The sequence below is a fragment of the Dendrobates tinctorius genome, unplaced genomic scaffold, assembly GCF_039654945.1.
Source record: "Dendrobates tinctorius isolate UK_male_01 unplaced genomic scaffold, ASM3965494v1 ptg000083l, whole genome shotgun sequence".
NCBI classification, from domain to species: domain Eukaryota; kingdom Metazoa; phylum Chordata; class Amphibia; order Anura; family Dendrobatidae; genus Dendrobates; species Dendrobates tinctorius.
Window position 1 is genome coordinate 17,497,101 of NW_027361751.1, and position 19,347 is coordinate 17,516,447.

The following is a 19,347-nucleotide window of genomic DNA, read 5'->3' on the forward strand; positions in this document are numbered from 1 at the left end:
TTAGGAACTTATAAGAGTTAAAAGTTGATCAGTGATTGCTCATTTTTAGAACAAAATTTACAAAACCATTTTTTTAGGGACCACTTCACATTTGAAGTCACTTTGAGGGGTCTATATGGCTGCAAATACCCAAAAGTGACACCATTCTAAAAATTACACCCCTCAAGCTGATCAAAACCACATTCAAGAAGTTTATTAACCCTTAAGGTGTTTCACAGCAGCAGAAGCAACATGGAAGGAAAAAATTAACATTTAACTTTAGTCACAAAAATGATCTTTTAGCAAAAATTTTTTTAATTTCCCAAGGGTAAAAAGAGAAAGTGGACCCCAAAAGTTGTTGTCCAATTTGTCCTGAGTACACTAAAACTCCAATTGTGGGGGGGAACCACTATTTGGGCATACGGCAGGGCTCGGAAGGGAAGGAGCGCCATTTGACTTTTTGAATGGAAAATTAGCTCCAATCGTTAGTGGACACCATGTCGCATTTGGAGAGCCCCTGTGTGCCTAAACTTTGAAGCTCCCCAACAAGTAACCCCATTTTGGAAACTAGACCCCCCAAGGAACTTATCTAGATGCATAGTGAGCACTTTGATCCCCCAGGTGTTTCACAAATTGATCCATAAAAATGAAAAAGTACTTTTTTTCACAAAAAAATTCTTTTAGCCTCAATGTTTTCATTTTCACATGGGCAACAGGATAAAATGGATCTTAAAACTTGTTGGGCAATTTCTCCTGAGTACACCGATACTTCATACGTGGTCATAAACCACTGTTTGGGCGCACGGCAGGGCTCTGAAGGGAAGGAGCGCCATTTGACTTTTTGAATGGAGAGCCCCTGTGTGCCTAAACTTTGGAACACCCCCACCAGTGACCCCATTTTGGAAACTAGACCCACCAGGGAACTTATCTAGATGTGTGCTGAGCACTTTGAACCCCCAAGTGCTTCACAGAAATTTATAACGCACAGCCGTGAAAATAAAAAATCTTTTTTTTTCCTCCAAAAATCATTTTGTAGCCTACAATATTTTTTTTTCACAAGGCTAACAGGAGAATTTGGACCCCAAAAATTGTTTTCCAGTTTGTCCTGAGTACGCTGGTACCCCATATGTGGGGGGGAAAGCACTGTTTGGGCACACGTCGGGGCTCAGAAGGGAAGTAGTGACGTTTTGAAATGCAGACTTTGATGGAATGGTCTGAGGGCGTCATGTTACGATTGCAGAGCCCCTGATGTGCCTAAACAGTAGAAACCCCCCACATATGACCCCATTTTGGAAACTAGACCCCCCAAGGAACTTATCTAGATGTGTGGTGAACACTTTGAACCCCCAAGTGCTTCACAGAAGTTTTTAATGCAGAGCCGTGAAAATAAAAAATCATTTTTTTTCCCTCAATAATGATTTTTTAGCCCGTTATTTTTTATTTTCACAAGGGTACAGGAGAAATTGGACCCCAAAAGTTGTTGTCCAGTTTATCCTGAGTATGCTGGCACCCCGTATGTGGGGGGAACCACTGTTTGGGCACACGTCAGGGCTCAGAAGGGAGAGAACACCGTTTGACTGTCTTGTCATGTTGCCTGTACACCCTATTAGGGCTCCATGACTTTTCCATACCATGCGCCCACAGATCATACTACATGTACAACGTGACTGATTCCCCTCAATCCTTTGTTTCATCAGGTTATTCATATTTTTTGCTCAACTATTCTACCTACCAAGCCCTCGTTGGTCTTATTGCTATTGGTATTGGATAGGGGGTGGGGAATAGGTCTAAATATAATGGAAAGTTACCTGATTCTGCAATTTAAAGCTGTTGATCACAACTTGTCTGAAAAACCTCATCCTTTTATTTATTTTTTCCTAATAATTAATGATCCCTCCACTCCTACTACTGTCATTGATACAATCCATATGATCTTCATAGAAAAACTGCACAGAAGCAGAAAAACACTTGACAGATGAAAATGAGAAAACGGTACAAAAAATAATTGACCAGCACAAAAAAAAGAGGGAGGGTTTTGAGGAAGTGAAGAAGATAAAGATGGATTACTTGTATGATCAGATGGTCGGTTTCCAGCAGAGTGTCGATACAGCAAAGGAAATTCTGGAGAAAGCCGCTAAGGAGCTCAATGAACTGGATCCTGTTATGTTTTTGAGTGTAAGTCACCCACATGCAGGTTATATGCGTTACATGTCAGTTGTGCAGTTATATAGATAGACATAATCCTGAAATTACAGTATACAGGCTCTATAGCGTAAATCCCACCCCCATATATTATATAAAGGGATGGCAGCATATACAGCGCTAAGTCTCAAAGGCTGATTGCACTTATATGGATACTGTTTTGATCCACCCAACCTCCGATCATATGAGTTATCCCTGTGGAAGCCACGTGTGACATGGCGATATGCGTGTGGACATACAATACAGACCGCCATTCTTCCCCCCTCAAGGACTTCTTTGGTCTCATGATATTTACTTTTTGCACCAACATACACACGTGGTCAAAACTGTTGGTACCCCTCGTTTAATGACAGAAAAACTCACCATGGTGACAGAAATAATTTGAATCTGACAAAAGTAATAATAAATCAAAAATCTATGAAAATGAACAGATGAAAGTCAGACATTGCTTTTCAACCATGCTTCCACAGAATTTAAAAAAAAAATAAAACTCATGAAATAGGCCTGGACAGAAATGATGGTACCCCTGAAAATAATGTGACAAAAGGGACATGTTAAATCAAGGTGTGTCCACTAATTAGCATCACAGATGTCTACAACCTTGGAATTAGTAAGTGGTCCTGTACAGAGGGCTACAGATACTCACTGTGCTGTTTGGTGACATGGTGTGTATCACACTCAACATGGACCAGAGGAAGCGAAGGAAAGAGTTGTCTCAGGAGATTAGAAAGAAAATTATAGACAAACATGTTAAAGGTAAAAGTTATAAGACCATCTCCAAGGAGCTTTATGTTCCTGTGACTACAGTTGCACATATTATTCAGAAATTTAAGCTCCATGGGACTGTAGCCAACCTCCCTGGACGTGGCCGCAGGAGGAAAACTGATGACAAATCAAAGAGATGGATAATACAAATTTTAACAAAAGAGCTCAGAAAAACTTCTAAACATATTGAACTTCAAGCTCAACGAACATCAGTGTCAGATCGCACCCTCCATCGCTATGAGCCAAAGTGGACTTCATGGGAGACGTCCAAGGAGGACACCATTGTTGATAAAAAATCATAGAAAAGCCAGACTGGAATTTGCCAAACTACATGTTGACAAGCCACAAAGCTTCTGGGAGAATGTCCTATGGACAGATGAGACAAAAATGGAACTTTTTGGCAAGACACATCAGCTGTATGTTCACAAATGGAAAAATGAAGCATATCAAGAAAAGAACACTGTCCCCTCTGTGAAACATGGAGGAGGCGTTTTGTTCTGCGGCTGCTTTGCTGCATCTGGCACAGGGTGTCTAGAATCTGTGCAGCGTACAACGAAATCTCAAGACTATCAAGGGATTCTAGAGAGAATTGTGCTGCCCAGTGTCAGCTTGGTCTTAGTCGCAGGTCATGGGTACTGTAGAAATCGCAGGAACGCGGGATGTCGCCACGGACAGGAGACTGATCAAGAGTTACAGGATTTTATTAACAACAAATATATAGGGAGTAGCAGGGCACGGAGGGGTTAGTAATAGGACAAAGGACGGGAAAGGGAGTTTGAATGGGGTAGAGCTGGGAGTATGACAGGGTTGGAAAGGGATGAAGGAGAGTTCAGTAAGAAAGAGTTTAAACTTATCGGCATGTAGTCTACGGATGTGAGGAGGTTCAGGCTTCCAACGGTGGCACCGACAACAGCAGCGCAGGTTGTCTCGATGGAGTCTTGACTTGGCGAGAGTCCAACGGTGGCACCGACAACAGTGGCACAGGTCGTCTCGTCGCTGTCTCTGAGTGACAGGCAGTATTCCCGTGCCTTACGATATTTGGCAAGGTACTGAGTCCAACATGAGATGCCGCTAGGACTAGCCTTTGCTCCTCAGTGTATAACAGTTTTAGCGTATCAAGACTTGGCCCCGCCTGGCGTCTCTCCTGGCTTTTAGTCAATGGTCTGGTCAATGACTTCAGTTCGGAATCTGTCAGGGAGGGAGGAGGTCTGTCTGCGGAGTACCGCTGCAGGGGGTTTGTCACGGTACTCAGCACCCACGAGATACTCTGTCTCAGCAGTGTCAGCACTCAATCCGTCACTCAGCTTTCCCACGCGGGCTCTGCTTGCTTTCCTGTTCAGCGCGCTATATATGCCCGCCTTCCTCAAGTCAGTCATATGATCCAGTCTGTCCTGCGTGTTCAGTCTTCCCTCCGGAACACGGGTGACAGTTCCAGCAATTCCGGCACCGGCGAGGTAAAATAGGCACCCCTGCTCTGTCGCCTCTCCTTACATTACAACAGGATAATGACCCCAAACACCGCTATAAAAACACCCAAGAATGGCTAAGAGGAAAACATTGAACTATTCTGAAGTGGCCTTCTATGAGCCCTGACCTTAATCCTATTGAGCATCTTCGGAAAGAGCTGAAACATGCCGTCTGGAAAAGGCAACCTTCAAACACGAGACAACTGGAGAAGTTTGCCCTTGAGGAGTGGGCCAAAATACCTGTCGAGAGGTGCAGAAATTCTCATTGACAGTTACAGGAATCGTTTGATTGCAGTGATTGCCTCAAAAGGTTGTGCACCAAAATATTAAGTTACGGCAGACCTGGGCAAGGGGCGGCCCCCCGGGCCGCATCCGGCCCACCCACTACCTGTGACCGGCCCGCGGAAGGGTCCGGGACTTCTCCAGTTCCTGCTTTCCTCATGAATCATTCATGAGGAAAGCTGAAAGCAGAGGAGTCCCGGCAGACGCGGCGTTGAGTGGAGCGGACCCTGACCTCCTGAGAGCGGCACAGAAACATTGCCTCCAGCGCACCGCCCACACACCAGACCTGCGGTGCTGACTGGTCGAGGCTGGAGGGGGGCGTGGCCTGAGAGAGGGCTGTGTAGATGTCGTTGGTGGCGTCTGCTTGCAGCAGTATACATCACACAACGCCTCCAACTCTGTGCTAAAACGTGCGGGCGTGGTGTGATCTATACTGCTGCAAGCAGACCAGTGACACTGTGGTGCAATGTAAGGCTAGCATCAATTACTTTAGACTGGGTCTGGACTGGTGTTTGGGTCTGGACTGGGTGTTTACATCAGGCCAGGGTCTGGGAATCTGGGTAAATGTTTCATTTACTGTTCTTTACTAAGTTAAAGGGATGCCGGTCTTTAAAAAACTAACATGATATCTTGACCTAAAATAGCAAGTTTTTCCAAACACTGTTAAAGTTAACAATTAAAGTGAACAATCACAAGCTGGTTGCAGTTCATCATCTCATCATTAAATAAAGATGTAATTAGGTCCTCCATATTTTCATTGTATTGTAAATCTTTGCATTGTTTAACATACTGTTTGTTTATGAAAAGATAGCATATGTATACTATATATTATATACATATATAGTATTGGGTACAACTGAGTTATTTATATTAGTCCGGCCCTCTGACACCATCCTAATTTCTAATGCGGCCCCTTGGCAAAATTAATTGCCCACCCCTGAGTTAAGGGTAGCATCATTTCTGTCCAGGCCTTTTTTCATGAGTTTTATTTATTTTTTTTTATTCTGTGGAAGCATGGTTGAAAAGCAATGTCTGACTTTTCATTTTTTCATTTTCATGGATTTTTTTATTTATTATTACTTTTGTCAGATCCAAGTTATTTCTGTGACCATTGCGGGTTTTTCTGTCTTTAAATGCTGGGTATCTACAATTTTGACCACCTGTGTACTTTATTGCCTAATGTTGGATTTTGTATTATTTCTGATTCTGGTATGTCAGCTATAATATATGCATATACATACTTTGTTACACTACATAACTACACTTTATAAAACCTACAAAAGACAAAATGAAAAAAAAAAAAACCCTGCTGTAATTTAAATAAGTAAAAAGCAAAAGTGCATTTAAATAAATCATACAGAGTTCTTAGTGATACTGTATTTGATCAAACATAGCATAAAAGCCGTCCCACCATTGACAAGGTGACTCTGTGGTCAGGGCGGTCCTACACTGTCTAATATTAAAAATCTTATCATGTGTCAAAGTTGACAGGGGCAGACAAGGACCGGGTCCCAACCACCGGACACCAGTCAGGGGAAGCCTTTAAATACAGTTTCCAGCTCAGGAGGGGGAGGCCACACCCCAGCTTGCACAGAATGCAAAAATACAAAGAAAAAGCACAAAAATTGAGCTTGGTTTGAGTTGGTACACATGCAGCATATAAATGCATGTTCACATGGCCAAAAAGCATACAAAACCTACATTTATATGCTGCATGTGTACCAACTCAAACCAAGCTCAATTTTTGTGTTTTTTTTTTTTTTATAACTACACTTTATGCTGCTGCGGGGTTCCAATTTCCTGCGTTGGCCAAGGACCTTTGTTTACAGGAGGTTGGGGGTAATTCTGACCACTTATGATGACCCACTTTGATCTACATGTAGCACAATAGTACCTTTTTAATATGTTTTGCCTTGCAGCACTAATAAAATAGTAATTTTCATGATGCCTACTAGTGGGCTCCGCTATTATTCCTATAGCTCTTAGTCCTGTTTTTGGAATATACATTTTTGCTATGTGAGCATGCTGCACCTAGGGATTGTACATTGCTTGCGCCTGTCACTTTGCTATATGCAATCTCCATTCATATCATTGTCCACTTCCTAGCATATATTCAGGTGTGTTAGAGCGACTTCACATGCATTTCTGACTTCATTGTGGTCCATGTACGGACTGTATTATACGGCCGTCTGGATTCAGATCAATGAATTAACTAATAACTCTGCCACTTCTTCACAGCCGCAACAGTGATGATATGCCCTACCACTCATATGAATGTTGCAGCCAATCTTTGGACTCAGTGATAAACAATTATATAAGGACACCCACCGTCCCCAGAGTAGTTGGTGTGTAGAAATTCAGTACGTGTATATTTGCTTTATGAATCTCTATTTTTTTTCTCTTTCTAGATTCGTAATGATATCAATAGCAGGTACGGTCCCTCTTATGTCTGCTTTATGAAGATTGTCTGTGTTTAGAGCTGGAGACTACATTTTTAGTAAATGTTAATATATGCAGATATATTGCAGAAATGTATATGCCTTTCCTTAGATCCTATGGGGATTGTCCACGTTGTTAATAGCATCAGCAAGTAGTACAAAATAAGAAAAATGCATACTGGCCTCTTGGGCTGGCACCGCTCCTCTGATGCCAGTTGTGTGTCTCCTGGGCCTCACATGGCATTGATTAATCACATCACCGCTGCAGCCAATCAGATGCTCGACGTCCGCTCAGGTGAAATAGAGAAGCGTAACAATGTCACATGACCCCGGAGAGACACATCAGAGGTAAATATACATTTAAAAAAAAAAAAAAAAAAATTATATAGGCTGGACTACTCAATGTGTTCTTCCCTTAAAATTAAGTTTCTTCCCTTGAAAAAAAAGCAAACGGCTCTCTTAGTCACCTTCCATGGGTCCATTGGTGAATCTCCACCGCTGCTCCCGATGTCTGGCATTGTCTGCAACGCTGACGTTCTGTAGACGGCACAGCAGCCAATCACTGAGCTCAGTAGCTATCAAGGGGACGTTTCGTCTCATGGTTTGTAAGTTGCCATACACTCTTTTTAGAATGGGTGGTTCCTATTCATCAGCATTTTGCCAGCACTGTAGGTGTTGGAACTTTTTTCCATCACTTCCCAGCATGCATTGTTATGCCTGTTTTCAGTTAGACAGGCAAGAGAGCTGGAGAAGAGGGACAAAGACTAGTCCTACTTACTGTAATACGTCTTGGCTCAGCTGCTAGAGATAGCTTGCATTTTGACAAAAGGCAGTGAAAAGAAGGGAGACACTTAGTTAAAAAAAAAATTGATTGTTAAAAAAAAGCAGTTGATCACATAATCTATTAATTAAAATTAATTTATCTGAATGACACGATCCATCCTCTTTCTGACATGTGACAAACATGTGCGTCACATATCAGGTGTCGGTGTATGTACTGAGCTCAGGAGTTGAGCTGACTACGTACAGGACAGGTGGTGGCTGTGTTATACAGTTGGCATCTACTGCTAATAGCAGTGATTGGAGTTTGCTCAGATCACTGCAGTTTAACCACTTAAATGCTGCCCTCAATATCTATGGCATGGTGCAGGTGGGAGGTCTATTCTGGTGCTCATAGGCCCTGCCACTATGCATTTGCAGGGTGTCGATGGGTTGACATGACATGCTGGGGTCTACTGAAGATCCCAGATATCTATCTATCTATCTATCCATCCTCAGAACATGTATGTCACACATCAGGTGTCGGTGTATGTACTGAGCTCAGGAGTTGAGCTGACTACGTACAGGACAGGTGGTGGCTGTGATACAATTGGCTTATACGGCTAACAATAGTGATTGGAGTTCGCTCAGATCGCTTCTATTTAACCACTTAAATGCTGCCCTTCAATATCTATGGCATGGTGCTGGTGGGAGGTCTATTCTGGTGCTCATGGGCCCTGTCACTACGCATTTGCAGGGTGTCGATGGGTTGACATGACTTTTTGGGGTCTACTGAAGATCCCAGATATCGATCTATCTATTCTCAAATAGAGAAACTCCAGAAGTACCACTCCCTCCCCAAAAATGCTATGAAAAGCAATCAAAACATTGTATGTACTTCGCAAAAACACAAGCCTTCACCCAGGTCCATCAATGGAAAAATATAAAAGTTACGGGTCTCAGAAAATAGTGATATAAACCGAAATTCTTTTCCATAGTTCTGTTATTGTCATCGCAGTGGTAAGGGTTTAATATGGCAGCAACAGGTACTTACAGGTGCCAGATTATGCAATAATCCTAGAATCAGAAACATTAAATAGAATTTATTTGGGAGGGGAAATTACCTCAAAATGCTTTACGCTCATGGTGTCTTTTTCTGGTGATTTCCACCTGGAATCTCATACACACACGCAGTTTTGTTTTTTTTTTTTATCTTTGGCTGAATTGGAAAACTGCTGCTTTTTACAAATCTGCTGCATTTCACTTCTTTCAGCGTTTTTGCAGCGTGTTTTTACCATAGAAAGCAATGAAAAAGTGCAAAAAGGATGCACAAAATGCAACCATGCGTTTTTGCCACATTTTTTCTGCGTTTTTGGTGAACAAAACTAACTTCATAAACCATGTAGGCAAATGACATTTAATCTGCACAAAAAATGCGGCAAAAAAAGCAGCAAAAACTTTCTGTTTTGTAAGCAGCTTCTTTACTTCCAAGAGATCATATTTTGACTACAGAAAAAGCAGTAAAAATACAACGTGTGAACATAGCGATAAACATTATATCAAAGGAGTTTTACTGTATTGGCCTTGTCTGGGCTAAATAATTAACACATTTAGAAACCACCATAAATGTCCTGAAATACCGTACCATTACTGATATACGGTTCATAAATTGCGCATTCCAAGCATTGTAAGTCTATTTCTAAATGAAGGTAACTGTGTTTAACCCTATAGGTTACATAAAGCGATAGAGAACACTGTATCACTAGACAAGTTGCCCACCGCATTCTCTCTTTTTGATCATATTGCCGCAAAATCTTCTAAGGGCGATCAGAAGACGAACAAGCATCTACCAGGTATGAGCTACACGTGAGTTATTGTCATCCATTGAATGTAAATGATTTTACACATTCAGTATGAAATATCCCATGGTGTCTGGAACAAGTCTACGCTGACAGCTCTGAAAGGCAAAGGAGAGGACATTTGTCAGCAGTGAGATGACTTGTCTCTTTCAATCCCGGAGCATCTTAGAAGACAACACATGCTAATTCTAGAAGACCGATGTGTAAGATAACCTGTCCGGAGTCACAAGATATTGGCCGCTGAAGCTGAAACACCATTATCAAGCACATTTTGTTCAGTGTGTTTTACACGATGAAAATTTCTTCAGCAGGAAAACTTTTTCTTAGTACAGCATATATACATAGCAGAATTACATTTAGTACACCCCTTACAGCAGTACAAAAGTTTTAGGCACGTGAGGAAAAATTGCTGCATAGTAAGAACTCTTTAAAAAAATACACAGAGCCCCGATCTCAACATAATCAAGTCTGTATGGAATTGTGTGAAGAAATTGAAGAATTTGTGCAACCCTACATCAACACAAGATCAGTGGTTAGACATGAGACCTAGTTAGTACACATGCATGGGACTCAATGACATCATTCCTGTGGTCTCCGAGACCATAATGCTATTGGGATAACATCCCTAAACACAACAGCAATTCTCTGAAAGTCATGGGACAAGAAAGCCTTTTTGCAGCTTGTCTGTGACTTGCTTGTCTTACAATTATTTTAGAACAAGGCAATGATTTCTTAACTTTTTGGTCAACTTTCTAAAGAACCAAATATCGTGAATGTGAAGGGGACTGTGGGCCCTCTAGTTACCCCACCCTAAGTTGTGTACCCTGATTCCCTGGGGCTCACTTGCTTGTCATATATTTTACACCTATTTTTCTTCCAAGGGGATTTTTTATAGCACACTGTGCCCTGAAAGCATCAATGATTGAAAGGACACATTTATTAAAGGGATTGGACATTTTTTTTATTTCAACCAGTGTGTTAATGACATACTTTTGTGACAGTTGTGAAACCATCTCTCTTTTGTGACGCTTCACCTGCTTGTTAGTTGAGCTCTCACTACTGTATGTATGGCACTCCTATTCTCAAAATTCCTGCTGATGGAGGAGCATGTGTCCAGACCAGTCCTTCAGTTTCCTCCAATTAAAAACACTGTGCTTGGGAAAAGCGGTTTTACAATTGGAGGTAGGGTGATGGGCAGGTCTGGTCACATGCTCCTCCACCGGCAGCAGCCAGGTTGAGAACAGGAGAGCTGGCTTATGTGTCCATGATCAGGAATAGTAGCATTTTGGATGCAGCGCATTTTCGTTGCATCCAAAACGCTGCGTTTTACATACGCACTTGTCTTTTGGAACTATACGGATTTACTGCATCTATTGACAGTCTATTTAGGAAAAGTACGCAGAGGAGACAGTTTACGCTGTGTTAGAAGCACAGTGGGCATCAGGTTTCTATAAATCCCATCCATTGTGCTTTTAAAGCAGTATGTGTCCAAAATGCTACCATTCCTGGTCTTTGGCACGTAGCCTTATGCAGTCTGTGAGGATGGCAGCACTTAACAACAGCAGGAGGTGGACCTATATTACTTATATATTGGTAACGGCCACAAAATCATGTCCCCCACACATTTGTTAAAATAAAGTTGACAACCCATTTAAGGCAAATTAACATGTCCTTTAAAATTTGTGGGAAATTCTTCAATTTTTTTTCTTCTTTTCACGGTTCTACAGTTTTCTTAACATACAGTCATGGCCAAAAGTTTAGAGAATGACACAAATATTAATTTTTACAAAGTCTACTGCTTCATTTTTTCTAATGGCAATTTGCATATACTCCAGAATGTTATAAAGAGTGATCAGCTTAACAGCAATTACTTGCAAAGTCAATATTTGCCTAGAAAATGAACTTTATCCCCCAAAACACATTTCAACATCATTGCAGCCCTGCCTTAAAAGGACCAGCTAACATCGTTTCAGTGTTTGCTCCATTAACACAGGTGTGGGTGTTGATGAGGACAGGGCAGGAGATCAATCTGTCATGATTAAGTAAGAATGACACCACTGGACACTTTAAAAGGTGGCTGGTGCTTGGCATCATTGTTTCTCTTCTGTTAACCATGGTTATCTCTAAAGAAACACGTGCAGTCATCATTGCACTGCACAAAAATGGCCTAACAGGGAAGAGTATCGCAGCTAGAAAGATTGCACCTCAGTCAACAATCTATCGCATCATCAAGAACTTCAAGGCGAGAGGTTCCCTTGTTGCCAAAAAGGCTCCAGGGCGCCCAAGAAAGACCAGCAAGCGCCAGGACCGTCTCTTAAAAGTATTTCAGCTGCGGGATCGGGCTACCAGCAGTGCAGAGCTTGCTCAGGAATGGCAGCAGGCAGGTGTGAGTGCATCTGCACGCACTGTGAGGCGGAGACTCTTGGAGCAAGGCCTGGTCTCAAAGAGGGCAGCAAAGAAGCCACTTCTCTCCAGAAAAAACATCATGGACAGACTGATATTCTGCAAGAGGTACAGGGAGTGGACTGCTGAGGACTGGGGTAAAGTCATTTTCTCTGATGAATCCCCTTTTCGATTGTTTGGGACATCTGGAAAACGGCTTATTCGGAGAAGACGAGGTGAGCGCTACCACCAGTCTTGTCTCATGCCAACTGTCAAGCATCCTGAAACCATTCATGTGTGGTGTTGCTTCTCAGTCAAGGGAATGGGCTCTCTCTCAGTCTTGCCTAAAAACACAGCCATGAATAAAGAATGGTACCAGAATGTCCTCCAAGAGCAACTTCTCCCAACCGTCCAAGAGCAGTTTGGCGATCAACAATGCCTTTTTCAACATGATGGAGCACCTTGCCATAAAGCAAAGGTGATAACTAAATGGCTCAGGGAACAAAACATAGAGATTTTGGGACCATGGCCTGGAAACTCCTCAGATCTTAATCCCATTGAGAACTTGTGGTCAATCATCAAGAGATGGGTGGACAAACAAAAACCTTCAAATTCAGACAAAATAAAAGCATTGATTTTGCAAGAATGGACTGCTATCAGTCAGGATTTGATCCAGAAGTTGATTGAGAGCATGCCAGGGAGAATTGCTGAGGTCCTGAAGAAGAAGGGTCAACACTGCAAATATTGACTTGCTGCATTAACTCATTCTGTCAATATAACCTTTTGCTACTCATAATATGATTGCAATTATATTTCTGTATGTGATAAAAACATCTGACAAACACACATAAAAACCAGAGGGCAGCAGATCATGTGAAAATATAATATTTGTGTCATTCTCTAAACTTTTGGCCATGACTGTACTATGATGTCATTCTGAAATAAAAAAATGATTGCTTTGGTATAATGTGAAGCTTCTTGAGAACCTGATTTCCTGCATATTTTCACTTTTATCATTTTCTTATACCTAGGTTATAGCTGGTGTAGTCTCATTATCAGAGTTCTCCTATTTTGCTGTTCGTTTTACCTGTTTTCTCGGCAGTTACCCACAAGTGTAACTGCCATCATCCATATACTTGTACGCGGGGCTTGGTATTGCTGACAACTGAAGTTTTTCAGCTGCATTCCATGTATCACGGGTCCCCAGACTATTATCTTATTGAGAGATCCTTGTCCAGAACGCTTTTATAAATCCCCACAGTGAAATGATATTTGCTAAATAATTATATATATATGCATTTTACTGCTTCTTCTGAAGGAATGAAGCATTGGCACAATCAATTTACCCCATGTCCTTTCATCATTACTAGACAGCTATAAAGCTTTATCTTAATTACTAGGATTTTTGGGCTAAGGGTACCCCTGTGCCCAGTTCAAGTGTTGTGATAAGCAGAATACACCTTATATTTTTAGAATTACAAATACTGTATCTAAACTGGCTTTTATCTGATTGTGAGGTATGTGTCATAAATATAGAGGCTTTATAGAAGACATAACTTCTGAAAGGTTTAAATATAGTTTATGCAAACTTTCATATATATTTCACATACACAGCATTTGCAGTGCTGGTACCAAAAAGGCAGATGATACACCTGCAGCAGGACACCTAGGCAGTTGGCGACAATGACCAGATTGGTTGCATATCTTAGGGACCTGTTACGTCCGAAACCCCCCCCACTACGTCTTGCTTTCCGCCTCCAATATGGGTACATGGCTGAAAATGATGCATTACAGAACACACGATGACTCCATCTCCATCACTATAGTAAATGAAAAGCAGACTTAGACCAGTTTGGTTACATCTTTTAGGGCCCAAGGTTTATGTCCAACCCCCCTTCTACTACGTTTGTCTGCCGCCAATAAGCATGGAAAGCTTAAAGTAATATACCACAGCGCAGATACATGCACCCAATTCCCATTTTTTGTTGTTGTGGGGGACCTTATTTTGCTGTGAGAACTTGAACTTCCCTAACAGAATGTCCTTCGAATAAGTGTGGTAAGAAAATAACCCAAGAATCATGGAAAAAAGATGAGATAAATGAGCGTTAATGTAATTGGGCCATCAGCTCAAAGAGGTCAGACTTTGCACACACTACTGTGGTTGGCAAAATCTAAGGAAGTCATTGGTTTTGCTTTTTAACTAATATATAGGAATCTGGATTTCACTGCAAAAGAACCCAGGTTGCAACTACAGAGTAGTCACTGATTAGTAGAGAGAGCTGAAAAACTGTTAATAAAGATGACAGGGTCAGAACCATGACAGAATAGGTGTCCAAGAGTATGTCTGGGAAAGCTCTATCAGAATCCAGAGAAGACAGCAGAACAATTGTGTAAATGAAGGGACAAATAGCCCATGGTCAAAACCAGAGCTGGAACCAAAGGGTTAATTTAGAAAAAAAAAGTCATACAATAGCTGACTCAGAACAAAAAATGGCAATCCAGAATGTAGTATCCAAAAATACAACACCTGGCCCATGGTAATTTAAACAACATACTTAAATGGGGCTCCATGATCACTCAGGGGCCAACCAAGCCTATCTTTTGATTGGTCCTTTGATCAAGCTTCCTGATTGACCAGTCAGATAGAAAAGTCAATCAACTAGATTATGTTAAGCACACTCCACATGAGTCACTTACCATCTCTGACAGCACAAGACTACAGAAGCAGCAACTGGCAGAGCATTGCTGGAAATCAGGTAGATACCTTAAGTATGTTACAAGTTCATTTTACCCTCAGGATCTATTTAGGTCTTTCCTGTTGAGCTTCTTCACCTCTCTGCACTCCTCGAATCTTGTTAAACATGATGCTAGATACATTAATATACTGAATGTGTTGATTTGTCACTATCCAGACCCATCAGAGCAGAGATAACTGGAATAGATGCATGAGCCTTAGGATTGATAGTTAGGCCTGTTTCACGTTAGGTTTTTTTTTTTTTCACATACGTGAAAAACAGACCAATTTTTAACAGTGTTTCTGAAAAGATTTTCAGAAGTGTTTGGTCCGTGTGTCAGGTCTTTACCATCAGAGTTTCATCAGTTTTTCTAGTTTACAAGAAAAAAAAAACTGATAGAGGTTTATTAAGCTTCTCTAATCAACAAGTCAGTGAAAAACAGACAGCACAAGTTTTTCCTCTGACCCATGGATTTTGAGAATTTGGGATTTTGAGGATCAAAATTGGACATGTCTCCATTTTTATTCTTTGTATCCTCTCGGTCCTCTAAAAATACTGACATGTGAACAGCCCCATAGACTATAATGGCTATGTGCTCTCTCTGTGAAAAACACTAATAGTGCATGTGTGAAAAAAAACAGACATGTGAAAGCGGCCTTCTTTATGTAAATGTTTTGTCACTGTCAGAATAAAGTTTTCTTTAATATCATTGTCCTTTATTCTGCAGTTCCCCAGACACCAAAGTTAAAACCACAAGAGCACAACTCAGCAACCAGCACCTCTATAACCGTGTACTGGACAATAAGCGAGGAAGACGTCATTGACTGTTTCCAGGTCTACTGCATGGAGGAGCCTCAAGGCAAAGGTGATGACAACGGTAAGCGGTGGAGCAGGAGTGTAACCAGAGGCTGATGATTGCCAATATTCCATTTTAGCCATTTGTATCATATAACATAGTAACATAGTTAGTAAGGCCGAAAAAAGACATTAGTCCATCCAGTTAAGCCTATAAAATTCTGTCAGAATAAATCCCCAGATCTACGTCCTTCTAAAGAACCTAACAATAACTGTAAGATACAATATTGTTACGCTCCAGGAAGACATCCAGGCCTGTCTTGAACCCTTCGACTGAGTTCACCATCACCACCTCCTCAGGCAGGGAGTTCCAGATTCTCACTGCCCTAACAGTAAAGAATCCTCTTCTATGTTGGTGGAAAAACCTTTTCTCCTCCAGACGCAGAGAATGCCCCCTTGTGACCGTCACCTTCCTTGGTATAAACAGATCCTCGGAGAGATAGTTGTATTGTCCCCTTATATACTTATACATGGTTATTAGATCGCCCCTCAGTCGTCTTTTTTCTAGACTAAATAATCCTAATTTTGCTAATCTCTCTGGGTATTGTAGTTCCCCCATCCCCTTTATTAATTTTGTTGCCCTCCTTTGTACCCGCTCTAGTTCCATTATATCCTTCCTGAGCACAGGTGCCCAAAACTGTACACAGTACTCCATGTGCGGTCTAACCAGAGAGTTCTACAGAGGCAGTATAATGCTCTCATCATGTGTATCCAGACCTCTTTTAATGCACCCCATGATCCTGTTTGCCTTGTCAGCCGCTGCCTGGCATTGGCTGCTCCAGGTAAGTTTATCATTAACTAGGATCCCCAAGTCCTTCTCCATGTCAGATTTACCCAGAGGTTTCCCATTCATGGTGATATTGATTCCTTCTTCCCATGTGTATAACCTTACATTTATCATTGTTAAACTGCATCTGCCACCTTTTGGCCCAAGTTCCCAACTTATCCAGATCCATCTGTAGCAGAATACTATCTTCTCTTGTATTGACTGCTTTACATAGTTTTGTATCATCTGCAAATATCGAAATTTTACTGTGCAAACCTTCTACCAGATCGTTAATAAATATGTTGAAGAGAATAGGTCCCAACACCGACCTCTGCGGTACCCCACTGGTCACAGCGACCCAGTTAGATAATATACCATTTATGACCACCCTCTGCTTTCTATCACTAAGCCAGTTACTTACCCATTTACACACATTTTCCCCCAGACCCAGCATTCTCATTTTGTGTACCAACCTCTTGTGTGGCACGGTATCAAACGCTTTGGAAAAATCAAGATATTCCACATTCAATTACTCACCTTGGTCCAGTCTATAGCTTACCTTTTCAGAAAAACTGATTAGATTGGTTTGACAGGAGCGATTCCTCATAAACCCATGCTGATATGGCGTTAAACAGTTATTCTCATTGAGATAATCCAGAATAACATCCCTCAGAAACCCTTCAAATATTTTACCAACAATAGAGGATAGACTTACTGGCCTATAATTTCCAGGTTCACTTTTAGAGCCCTTTTTGAATATTGGTACCACATTTGCTATGCGCCAGTCCTGTAGAACAGACCCCGTCGCTATAGAGTCTCTAAATATAAGAAATAATGGTTTGCCTATTACATTACTTAGTTCTCTTAGTACTTGTGGGTGCATGCCATCCGGACCCGGAGATTTATCTATTTTAATCTTATTTAGCCGGTTTTGCACCTCTTTTTGGGTTAGATTGGTGACCCTTAATATAGGGTTTTCTTTGTCTCTCGGCATTTCACCTAGCATTTCATTTTCCACCGTGAATACCGTGGAGAAGAAGGTGTTTAATATATTAGCTTTTTCCTCATCATCTACAACCATACTTTCCTCACAATTTTTTAATGGGCCTACACTTTCACTTTTGATTCTTTTACTATTGATATAGTTGAAAAACAGCTTGGGATTAGTTTTACTCTCCTTAGCAATGTGCTTCTCCGTTTCCTTTTTGGCAGCTTTAATTATTTTTTTAGATAAAGAATTTTTCTCCTTATAGTTTTTTAGACCTTCAACGGTGCCATCCTGCTTTAGTAGTTTAAATGCTTTCTTTTTACTGTTAATTTCCCCTCTTACTTTTTTGTTTAGCCACATTGGGTTTTTCCAATTTCTTGTCCTTTTATTCCCACAAGGTATAAACCGCTTACAGTGCCTATTAAGGATGTTCTTAAACATTTCCCATTTATTTTCTGTATTCTTATTTCTGAGGACATTGTCCCAGTCAACCAGATTAAGGGCATCTCTAAGCTGGTCAAACTTTGCCTTTCTAAAGTTCAGTGTTTTTGTGACTCCCTGACATGTCCCCCTAGCGAATGACAAGTGAAACTGTACAATATTGTGGTCGCTATTTCCTAGATGCCCATCAACCTTCAGATTTGTTATTCTGAATGTACTAAATCCTGAAATTTTTCAAAAGAATAAAGGCCCATTTTTTAAGGTGCTTACATTAGAATTATGGCATAAAACATTTTAAAAAGTCACAATTTTTTTTTACTTTTGTGTTTTCATGCCAGTCCCAGCCAACTTCACCTAAACGGGCAGGGCATAGGTAGGAAAGAGCGTGGCAAAGCCAACCCTATAGGTGTACATCTTTGGAGGAGACACCTGGCACTTGTAAGATGTGCCTAATTCATAAATATAGCTATCTGTACGGATAAGCCAGTGGAATATATAAGCCAGTAAGAGAACAGTCAATTCTTGAACTTAAAATTGTATATTTGCGCTAGTAATACCCACAATATGGTCTCTCTTCGAAAACAAACATGCAATATAAATATTTGTGTAGATAAATTCCTTTTATGATCTCAAAAACCACATCAGTAGTGCAACTAAATAACACAAAATGATGAAGGAAGCAGTAAGCCTCCGAAACGCGTAGGATTGGTCCAAATTTCTGCCAATCTTTTTCAAGCCGATCACGTGCTCTGACACGTGACTGTGACGTCACGCAAGGTCCTGTACCTTGCCGGCTCCAAACAGCGTCCTCCGCTTCTCGCCCTTCTGTCAACGGGTGGAGTATCAGCGGTGAACAGGGGGATAGCTACCGGCCGGAGCATCCCCCGTTAGCACTTTGGACATCATTAACGGTAACCCTCTTACAATATTTACCCAGATCTTTTCGTGATCATTATTATTATTTCTATCCACGCCGCTTCACTATTGGATTATAAGGAAATCAAGCGGGGGAGTACAATAGGTATGTGCGCTATTTGAATTGAGACTTAAAAAGCCTTTTTTTTTTTTTTTTTGCCAATTCCAGGTGCATTTATGTGTGCCTAATTTTACATACCACTATGTGGGGGAGCGGTTTGGTTTTTTAGTTTATCTACCTCCTCCTTAATTTATTGTTTATTTTGTGTTATTTAGTTGCACTACTGATGTGGTTTTTGAGATCATAAAAGGAATTTATCTACACAAATATTTATATTGCATGTTTGTTTTCGAAGAGAGACCATATTGTGGGTATTACTAGCGCAAATATACAATTTTAAGTAATTTTTCAATATCATCCAGATAATAGGTGGCATTATCTGTTAATTTGCAGCTGTTATACCCTCATGTAGCGCCACTGGTTTTTATAAGAATCTTTCATTCTTGAACTTAGT

At 41.0% G+C, this 19,347-nt stretch overlaps 1 protein-coding gene across 3 annotated transcripts in view; it reads left to right on the top strand.

The window, feature by feature from the left end:
• CMYA5 (cardiomyopathy associated 5) overlaps positions 1–19,347 on the top strand; it is a 137,553-nt gene that overhangs the window by 29,562 nt on the left and 88,644 nt on the right. For 2 of the 3 annotated variants that reach the window (XM_073584170.1, XM_073584171.1), the window contains exons 5-8: positions 1,921–2,154; positions 7,103–7,125; positions 9,623–9,744; positions 15,595–15,744. In XM_073584170.1, the coding sequence (XP_073440271.1) occupies positions 1,921–2,154; positions 7,103–7,125; positions 9,623–9,744; positions 15,595–15,744 (529 nt within the window). The remainder of the gene's footprint in view (positions 1–1,920; positions 2,155–7,102; positions 7,126–9,622; positions 9,745–15,594; positions 15,745–19,347) is intronic. The other variant, XM_073584172.1, reaches the window with a different exon arrangement.